Source organism: Phyllopteryx taeniolatus, chromosome 2 (assembly GCF_024500385.1).
Source record: "Phyllopteryx taeniolatus isolate TA_2022b chromosome 2, UOR_Ptae_1.2, whole genome shotgun sequence".
NCBI lineage: Eukaryota > Metazoa > Chordata > Actinopteri > Syngnathiformes > Syngnathidae > Phyllopteryx > Phyllopteryx taeniolatus.
In genome coordinates, this window is record NC_084503.1 from 6,030,358 (window position 1) to 6,041,014 (window position 10,657).

Consider the following 10,657-nt stretch of genomic DNA (forward strand, 5'->3'; position numbering starts at 1 on the left):
GCCAGTATAGTGAACTTTTTCAGTGTTTGTTCTTCATGTGATTCCTTTATTTTGCAGTTCTGTCTCGGGCAGGGTCTGTCATCAATCCTGAAGTATAAATATGAATGAGTAACACAAAAGACAGCACTAATGTTGAAATGTTCTCTATCTTTCTTCCTTTCCCCTCTCACTTTCAATCTACCACATCCATTCATATACCCTTCCCACTTCACTTCCTTGTGCCACTTTGCTGTCCTATTTCCCCTATTTTGTTGGTAGGATGTAGCAGGGAAGGTACTGGATCGCTGGACTATCATGACATTTGAGGAGGAGATTGCAATGCTGCAGCATTTCCTTCGCTTTGGTGAGACCAAATCCATAGTGGAGCTCATGGCTCTACAAGACAAGGAGGGGCAAGCAGTTTTAGTTCCCAGCACTTGCACCATCTCAGATATTCGCACTTTCATTGAGCGTAACACTCCGTGCCCCGCCACCAACTTGTCTACAACCAAAGCAGAGAAGCAGAATGGCAACAACATGCACCACTTTGAGAACTTCATTAATGGCATGGCCTTCATGCTGCCTTTCCAGATGTTAAGTTCTATTCCAGCTCCATTTCTTGGCTCCCCAGCAGGTTCACACCAGCAGCTTCACCAACAACACCAGGAATCATGCCAAGGATCAGTAGAGCATCAGAGTCAGAGGCAAGATGATCAAGAGCAGGACAATCCAGTAAGTGATAACCCCCTTCATATTCCATATTCAGCAGACAGCAGCCATATGGGTTCCAACTCTGTTATATTTACTGCTGATCAAGACCAAGGTGGAGACAAACGCGTTGAATGTCTTTCCTCGACAACAAAGATTGAAGTGGAAGATTTTTCAACCAGTGACAACTACTCTGATGGGCCCCCCACACCCTCCATGATCTCTGATGTGATTCAAATGTCACCCGTTGGTAAACTGCACAATGAGAGCAGTGGAGTGGTGATTTCAGTAGGAAGTGGGGGCGGAGGATCTCTGAAGAAGGGCCGTGTATTTTGCAATGCCTGCGAGAAAACCTTCTATGATAAAGGCACACTGAAAATCCATTTCAATGCAGTGCACTTGAAGATTAAGCACAAGTGTACAATTGAAGGATGCAACATGGTGTTCAGTTCACTGCGCAGTCGCAACCGCCACAGTGCCAATCCTAACCCACGACTTCACATGCCCATGAATCGCAACAACAGAGACAAAGACATAAGGGACAACTTGTCTGCGGATGAGTGCTCTCCCGGAGAGAAAACATCTGAATATGTCACATCCATTCCAATCTGCTCTACAGAAAGTCACAAGTCAGTTCCCAGCTACATGGTGAACCAGGTGGATTGTGGCCCAAAGATGCACAGCAACTCTTTCCCCAGTATAGGCCAGAGTGCCATTCTCTTTCCCAATTTAAAAACAGTACAGCCAGTCCTGCCTTTCTACCGCAGCCTTGTTACCCCAGCAGAGCTTGCCAACACCCCAGGAACACTCCCCTCACTCCCCCTACTGTCATCGTCGGTTTCTCGAAAACATACCACTGTTTCTGACATCTGCAACGCTGACCCCATGCCCAAAAAAAAGTCTCGAAAGTCAAGCATGCCAATAAAGATTGAAAAGGAGATGGTAGAACGAGATGAGCGGATTGATGAGGGGAGTAACTTTGAAGAGGCCATTTCCTTACTGGACAGAGACAAAGAAGAATGTGATGGTCACAGAGCAGAAGGACAAATGTGCTTTGGGAGAGCTGGGATTGAGCGCAAAGAGAGAGGGATGTATTTTGATGAGGACCGAGAAAGCAAAAGTAGCAAGTCTTGTATACTCCAAACTATAGGGATGTCACAGGAAGAGCACAACGATTACAACACACAACAAGTAGAAAGACTGACCACCATTAGCTCGTGCTCTCCTTTGAAAAAAAAGTTGATGAAGAGCCTTGGTGACACTCAGTTGGGCAGTCAGGAACTCAACTGTGATGAGGAAAGTGATGGTAAAGAGTGTACAAATACACAGTATGAAGATGATCAGGTTTCAAAGCTGAAGTGGACTAATGGGAATGCTCTTCACCTTTCAGAACACAAGAAGGAAGGATCTGAGGCCAGTGTAGACTGTCACGATAACTCAAGTTTATCAGACCTTGACTCTTATACTTATCAGTTTCACCCCTGTGAAATCTGCAGTAAGACTTTTAAGAACCCCCATCGTGTCAAGATGCACTACCAAAACGCGCACCTTAAGGAGATCCACATGTGCACAGTCAATGGCTGCAGCGCAACGTTTCCCTCACGCAGGAGCCGAGACAGGTGAGATGAAGAGAAGCTTCTTGCTTGAATATATTACAGAAAATAAAGGTAGATTGGGGCTTTGAATCACGCAATGGTTATGGAAAGAAGCGGAGGCTTCATATTTCCAAAATGTTGACATGAAACAATTTCAACATAAGAGTAACAATTTGATTACTTTCTACACTAAAGATTTATTGAAACAATTATCAACTGGTCCACATCATCTGGCCTCGGCATGTCTCTGCATACTCCAACAACAATTTTTCATAACTAGAATTTCACAAATTTGTTCATAACTCAAGTTGACCTCTTCCCTGAAATTGCTCCTATCGAGGTCATCGCTAGTCTATAATTTGCAAGCACTAAGACACGGGATTGCATCGAAGTCATGGGCAGCAATGAGGTGCAGTTGAGTTGAAGTGCAATAAAAGGCAAAATGAATGATATTTCTCGATGTTTTGGAGTGTAACTCTGTTTGAAAATATATAGTTCATTTAGCTTCTACTCTCGATCTGCCATACAAATGACCAATCGAGGGAAACTAAGTCAAGCAACAGAGCGTTTCTATTCTATTAGAGGCTAAAAAGTCAACATTATGGGAGCGTTGTCGAATGTTGTTACAATTGATTATTAACCTTTCAAATCAGTTTGCTATTTGATATATGGCCCCTTGTGGGGACGACGACTTGCTGAAGATCTTTCAATGTAGTTGCATCGTAGCCATATCAATGCATATATTGTGCCTCATTTATGGACTGTATAATGCTGTTACATTGAAATGCTTATATTTCTTCTTCAGACATAGTGCAAATTTGAACCTTCACCACAAGCTGATGACCAAAGACCTTGAAAACCAAACACATTTCCTCTACACTCCCTCAACCCACTACCAAGAGAGAGACTCTGTTGCCATGGACAGAGATATGTCTCTTCAGCAGGAACCAAGCTGCCAGAACTCTGTGGTATTCCGAGGACACAATCGCATGGGTTTGGTCTACCCCATGAGCAAAATTCAAACACCTTTAGCAAGCAATGAAACATCTCAAAAACCAGGGATCTGTGTATTAAGAGGGGGAAGTGGTGAAGATGGGACAGTACTGGACCTTAGCACCTCGTCCTGTGCGACAATTCACTGCAGCAGCAGTGGCCGATCCTGCTGGGACTCAGATGGAGTTGACAGTAAAGAAGGAGATGGTGCTGAGGAGGATGTCGAGGGACTCCACGTGGAGGACAGTGAGGAGAGCTCTGACGACATCAGTGGTGGGAGGCCTGGACGAGGGATGTTGTTGCATGGGGCAGGGGAGATCTTGATTTGTGGTGGGGAAGCACAGAATGGACTTCAGGGAGGGGGGAGTGGGTCTCCAATAACCTGCCACTTTTGCCAAAAGGTCTACAGTAACAAAGGGACTTTCAGGGCCCACTACAAGACTGTCCATCTCAAATTGCTTCACAAATGTAAAGTTCCTGGATGTGACACTACATTTTCTTCAGTACGCAGCAGAAACAGGCATAGCCAGAACCCAAACCTCCACAGAAACCTGGTTGTTAGCACAGGTGCGTCTATTGACCAGGGATAGAGATTGTGGCAGGTTTCATTCAGCAGAGTCCTCCTTTGTGTTATTCATTTTCAGAGCAACTAAAAGGCTCATCAATTAGGACTTCTAAAATTACAGTCCACCTCGTCAATCATTTGGGGGAAAGAAAAACAAAGTACAATGCTCTGTGTATACAAAAAAAAAAAAAAAAACAAGTGAACAATACAGTCCATGTGCCAGTGTAAGTCTTGTGCAATGAAATCCTACCGGATGATGTTTTTCGGTCCAAATTTCAATTCACATCATTTCAATCTGTAGTAAGAGATGATGTACGCGTGTGTGTATATATATATTTTTCCTGGTGTTTTTGTGTTCAATTATTCACAGCTTTACTACAAAGGTGGACATCATCTAATAATCAAGAACAATTGTGAAGAAACTTGTACGTGTGTCATATGGTTCATTTTGACAATGGTTTTTGAAAAATGTTGGTCAAAGATCTGCAGTGTTGTTAGTTGACCAGTAAGTTATCGTATGTTTTTTTTTGTGATATGTATTGTTCTCTTTCTATACCGTTCTGTTAGATACTACAAATCTCGACCAAAGATTTTTACAGTTCACAGGTGTACGTATAGACAGCGGAAAGCCCTTCGCATTGAGTAAAAGGGTATGCAGTATCAAAAAAGCCATGTCCATAAAGTACTTTACACACTTTACACCAGAATACAGGCTTCGGCTCGATTGTAATAGAAAATAAAGCACAAACCCCAAAAAGTGTGTTGAAAAGCAGTCTTGGTTAATGGGATTTGTAAATCGCATAGGACCTGTTTTCAACAGAGGAATTGATTCTGTTGCGCCTGGAGAAAGAACTTCCAGCTACTTAATGTTTGGAGGCTTGCAATACATGTACTGTGAATGAGTCAAACACTGAAGGATGAAATAGTCATCAAAATGCTGCAAACGTGTTGACACCGAAACATACACACATGCAAAACCATGAATAAATTGTTTCTTGTACTGTGAATACAATAGTGGCTTTGCTAAATTCAAACATGCTGGTACAATGGTAATTAGGGTCATTTCATGGCATTAAAATTTGTATATTTTCTTTGTTGGGGTGTATTTTTTTAATGAATGACAGGAAGGTTGTGTTGTACACTATGGTCATTGATACTGTATAGGCTTTCTCTTATTTGTTTTTCTTTGTGTGTTTCCAAACAATGTAGATTGTATTGTTTTTTTTCACTAGTAGTTGAAACATATGACTCATTAATTTTCCTTTGATATCAGTTTCGACTATCCATCCCAAAGAAATAAAAAAAAAAAAACAAACATATTTGAATGGATATTCTCTCTCAATTTTCCGTTCGTTAAAAGACTTAATTTCTTATGCATAACATTCTATACTTCCCATGCAATGAATAAGGTCTATTATACAATAAACAAATTGTTGGAACAAAATATCTCATCTGACCAGGATTGTTATGTAAAATCAAATGTATTATTATTAGTAGTAGTAGTAGTATGTAGAAATTGGAATGGTAATAATTCCTAGGTTTTCATAAATAGATTGAATTTTTAAGTGCAATAATATAATGTTCAGTTCCAAATACCTGTGACTTGAACTACAATCACTGTGATCAGTTATTATGCATACATATAGATGACATATAGTGTTGTTTCGTTTGCCAACGTTTTGTTCAAAAGAACAAATCTTTTGAATGAACGTACTGAACTGAATCAGTTCATGAAATGATTCGTTCTTTGAGTTCGACCGCCGCCGTGAGCGAGTCTGCTGGGAGCGGGAACGGAACTACTGTTACGTTCTGTCGCTCACTTCTAAATCTTTGGCGATTGACAAATGAGCAGCCAGCGTGCAGGGTGGGGGCGGGACTTCACTAAACGTACTGCCGTATGATTTGCGATTCGCCAGTGTTGTCGCTCAAAAGAACTGAACGATTCGGTGTGCGAATATTTTCAACAAATCTTTTTAACGAACCGATTCTATGAATTCAGTCCACTCCAAAAAACTGCCATGCCCATCACTATGACAATTTGCCTCAGTATGTTATTAGCATACTGAAGCAAATTGTTCTCAAGAAATCTGAGGTGGTTTGAAAAAAAAAGTCAATCAATCTGAAGATTTTCCGAAGGTAAGTTTTTTTATTTTGCATTAAAACCAAAGGGAAAACTTGTTTTTTATGATGCTGCTCGTCACCGAGCTCACACCGTCCCTACTGTGAAGCATGGTGGTGGCAGCATCGTGCTGTGGTGCTGTTTATCTGCTGCAGGAACTGGGCGACGAGTCATCACAGAGGGTAAGATGACAGCTGCCAAATATAGAGAAATTCTTCAAGAGAACTTGTTCCAGAGTGCTCTGGAACTCGGACTAGGGCGTCGATTCACCTTCCAACGCAACAATGACCCAACGCACACAGCCAAGATAACAAAGGAATGGCTTCAGGAGCAGCCCGTGTGTGTCCTCGAGTGGCCCAGCCAGAGCCCGGACTTGAATCCAATCGAACAAATCCGGAAAGACCTAAAAATGGCCGTCCACCGACACTGCCCATCCAACCTGACTGACCTTCAGAGGATCTGTAGAGAAGAATGGGAGAAAATGCCCCAAAACAGGTGTGCCAAGCTCGTACAGAAGAATTGAGGCTGTGATTGCTACCAAAACATTTTGCCATGGGTGTGAATACTTATGTACCTATTATGCTTAAATCTTTACATTTTCAATACATTTACACAACTATGTTTTGATTTTTTTCATAATGGGATATTTTATGTCGATTTTTTTTAAAAAAGAAAACTATTCTCAAATCAGCTTTAGAATAAGTCTGTAACATCGCAAAATGTGGACAAAGGGAAAGGGTGTGAATGCCTTCTGGTATCAACAAACAACCATTCACACCCACGGGCAGTTTCGTTTCCTCATGAACCGAACATGCATGTTTTTGGGGATGTGGGAGGAAACGAAGTACCCGGAGAAAACCCACACAGGCACGGGGAGAACATGCAAACTCCACACAGGCAAGGCGGGATTTGAACCCTGGTCCTCAGAACTGTGAGGCAGATGTGCTAACCAGTCGTCAACAGTTCAATGTCATCCATCCATCCATTTTCTACCGCTTATCCGAGGTCGGGTCGCGGGGGGCAGTAGCTTTAGCAGGGACTCCCAGATTTGCCTCTCCCCAGCCACTTCATTCAGCTCTTCCGGGGGGGGGGGGGGGGGGGACGTAGTCACTCCAGCGTGCCTGGAACACCTCACTCGGGATTTAAAAAAAACAAAAACAAAACTGGTAAAAGTGAAAGTACTGAAGCCACCGCTTTATTGCAAAAGTAAAAGTTCTACACACTTATAAATGTACTTAAGTCACAAGAAAAAAAAGTAACAATTCAATAGATATTTTCCACCCCAATATTCAAATACATATAGGGAGATTTTTCTATCTCTCCAGATGATTAGCATGCTTTCTCTGGGGTCAACAATGGACAAAACAAAAATAAAACAGGTCGGCTTAAATGAAAAGACGAAGATGTATTTGTACTATTGACATGAAGTCATATAACAACAATAAATAGTTTTTAAAAAAGCGAGATTTATTTCAAACATTTATTTACCCACTGAAATACATGTTTGAAATATTATCTTATTATGCTCAAACTCGACATCATTTACTGCAAACGAGTCACACATCAACAAGCTAGCTTTCTAAAAAACTGACTCCATTCTGAGGGGGAAAAAAAACGCCATTTGAAGATACCTGTCGTATATATTATATAGTTCTATTTTTATAATTTTTTTAATGGTGGAACAGGTTAGCTGTTTTACCAATTGCAGGGTTGGCACAGGGTCATGAAGGCTTTTAGCCAATGTGGCTAAACACTACAGAAATCTCCTAGCCACACGTGTGTAGTTAGCCAAAACATAACGTTGTTATGTGGCTAAACCTTTAGCCACATTTAGCCAGTCCTTGTCATTGGGAAGCCAATTAGCTTTAAACCCATTGTGGGCCTAATTAAATTGCCCTCATCATCACACAGGCCTAGGGCTGAATGATTTGGGAAAATAATCTAATTGCGATCTAGTTTCTTTTACAAATATTGCATTTGCGATTTAGCATTTTCATCACCAAGATGTGAGTATAAAAGTGGTTGAAATGGTCAACTGTATTGAATGTTGATTCATGTTCTTATCAATTGCAGTAGAAGTGTTGAGATGAGTCCCTTGTTGTATACTAATCACGAAGAAGGATCTGAAGGACTACATCTCACAGGAAATAGGAGAATTTTCTCGAATTCAAACGTTTCAGTTGAAGATAATCATGACTATTCTAAATCTCTGGTGCCAAATATTAGTAGGCTAATTTAAGCTGTCAGACATGGGTCAGCGACTTTTTGGAAGCTGAGAGTTACTTCTTGGGTACTGATTAATGGGAAGGGCTACATTTCTGAAATAACAAATTTGCTCAAATTACCTCTAATAGTGTTATTATTATGTTATTATTCATAATGAATGCTATTCGTTTATGAGTTCACTTATGTTAATGATGTCTCACAATAATGAGAAGAAAAACATATATATGCGACACAATTTTTGATACATTTCTGCCAGTGTCTACATTTTCATATGATCCTTTCTACAATGGTCCTATAAAATCACAATGTCGCATCACTCGTAAGATATTTTTAGAACGGGCCTGCAAGCTCCTCATGGTGTCCTTGGGGGCTACCTGTTGCCCGGAGGCACCACGTTGGTGATCCTTGCTGTCAGATAATTGCAACATATTTTAAATGTTTGAAAAGTGCTCTAAATAACATAGCTCATCATAAGTCAAAATTGAACGAAAGTACAATACTTCAGTTCATGTGGATGTGGGTGGGTGGTGGAGTTCCCTGTGCCCCCAAATGACTAGGTACGGGCAGAAACAGCGCTACCGCCGCTCGGCATGACAACCAAGCTGTGATTAGTTGCTCATGCATTGAAAAAAAATGTATCGGCATTACCAGATAACGAGCAACCCTTTATTGCTCAGTGACTGTTTTTTGTCAATGTCTTTCTGTCTCCAAAGTGTTCTCTGTCAATTGTGCGTCTGTTGTCGTACTAGAGCGGCTCCAACGACCGGAGACAAATTCCTTGTGTGTTTTTTGGACATACTTGGCAAATAAAGATGATTCTGATTCTGATTCATTTGAATGGGGATGACACTTGGATCGTTCTTCACGGCCAGCACGGAGCTCTGACCAGCGAGGAGCTCTGACCATCACGGATCTCTGACTTCAGCACGGAGCTCTGACGAGCACAGAGCTCTGACTTCCAGCATGGACAACTGACTTCAGAATGGAGCTCTGACTTCCCCCATGGACAGGGATTCAGTTCCAAACCAGAGGCGAAATCTGCAAAGTAGCGACCAAGGATTAATGTGTTATTGATTTCAAAGTTGCATGCTGTTTGTATCCAACAATCAGTTGATAGTGTACTGCAGTGATTCCCAACCAGTGTCAAGATTCCCCCCACCCATGGTTTTGAATATCTAACCTTGGTAATGTTATATTTCTGAGAAAGTATGCACACAATCAGCTGACATATCAACCTATTAGCTAACAAGAAATGCATAGTTACCAGTTTAAAAAGCTATCTGAAGACCTTACGTCAGGATAATTGCATTGAGCTATACTGAATAAAATGCGACTTTTACAATGTTGGGACGTTGTGTAAAATGTCAATAAAAACATAATACATTGATTTACAAATCCTTTCAAACCTATATTCAACTGAATACACTACAAATACACGATATTTAATTTTCAAACTGATAGAATTAGTTGTTTTTGAAAATATTGTATTCACTCATTTTGAATTTGATGCCTGCAACACATTTCAACACAAAGCTGGGAGAGGGGCATATTTACCACTGTGCTACATCACCTTTCCTTTTAACAACAATCAGTAAGTGTTTGGGAACTGAGGACATTAATTGTTGAAGCTTTTGTCGGTGGAATTCTTTCCCATTATTGCTTCATGTACTTCAGTTGCTCAACAGTGTCTTTGTTGTGGTGTTTTGTGCTTAATATTGTGCCACAGATTTCAATGGGGTTAGCCAGTCCAGTACCCGCATTCTTTTATGACGAAACCACACTGTTGTAACACATGGACAATCTGGCTTAGAATGTGCATTGTCTTGCTGAAATAAGCAGGGACGTCCATAAAAAAAGATGTTGCTTGGATGGCAGCATATGTTGCCCCAAAGCCTATGAGCACCTTTCACCATTACTGGTGCCTTCACAGATGTGCAAGTCACCCATGCCATGGGCACCAACAAACCCCCATACCATCGAAGATGCTGACTTTTGAACTTTCCTTTGATAACACTAGATTGTCTTTGGCTGGAGGACACAATGTCCATGATTTCCAAAAACAATTTGAAATGTGGACTCCTCAGACTACTGCACAATTTCCCATTTTGCATTAATCCATCTCACCCTTTATCCTCAGTCGGATAAAGGGTGGCGTGCCCTCTCCAGGTCGGGAATGAGATCCTGTCCCAAGTGGAGGAGTTCAAGTATCTTGGGGTCTTGTTCACGAGTGAGGGAAGAATGGAACGGGAGATCGACAGGCGGATCGGTGCAGCGTCTGGATTGATGCGGACTTTGTATCGATCCGTTGTGGTAAAGAAGGAGCTAAGCCGAAAGGCGAAGCTCTCGATTTACCGGTCGATCTACGTTCCTACCCTCACCTATGGTCACGAGCTGTGGGTCGTGACCGAAAGAACGAGATCCCGGATACAAGCGGCCGAAATGAGTTTCCTCCGCAGGGTGTCCCTGCTAAAG

At 41.6% G+C, this 10,657-nt stretch overlaps 1 protein-coding gene across 2 annotated transcripts in view; it reads left to right on the top strand.

The window, feature by feature from the left end:
* Positions 1-4,931, top strand: part of bnc1 (basonuclin zinc finger protein 1) — a 37,031-nt gene extending 32,100 nt beyond the window's left edge. For both annotated transcript variants that reach the window (XM_061756422.1, XM_061756432.1), the window contains 2 exons: positions 259-2,306; positions 3,088-4,931. In XM_061756422.1, the coding sequence (XP_061612406.1) occupies positions 259-2,306; positions 3,088-3,865 (2,826 nt within the window). In that variant the 3' untranslated portion in view covers positions 3,866-4,931. The remainder of the gene's footprint in view (positions 1-258; positions 2,307-3,087) is intronic.
* The last annotated feature ends 5,726 nt before the right edge of the window (positions 4,932-10,657 follow it).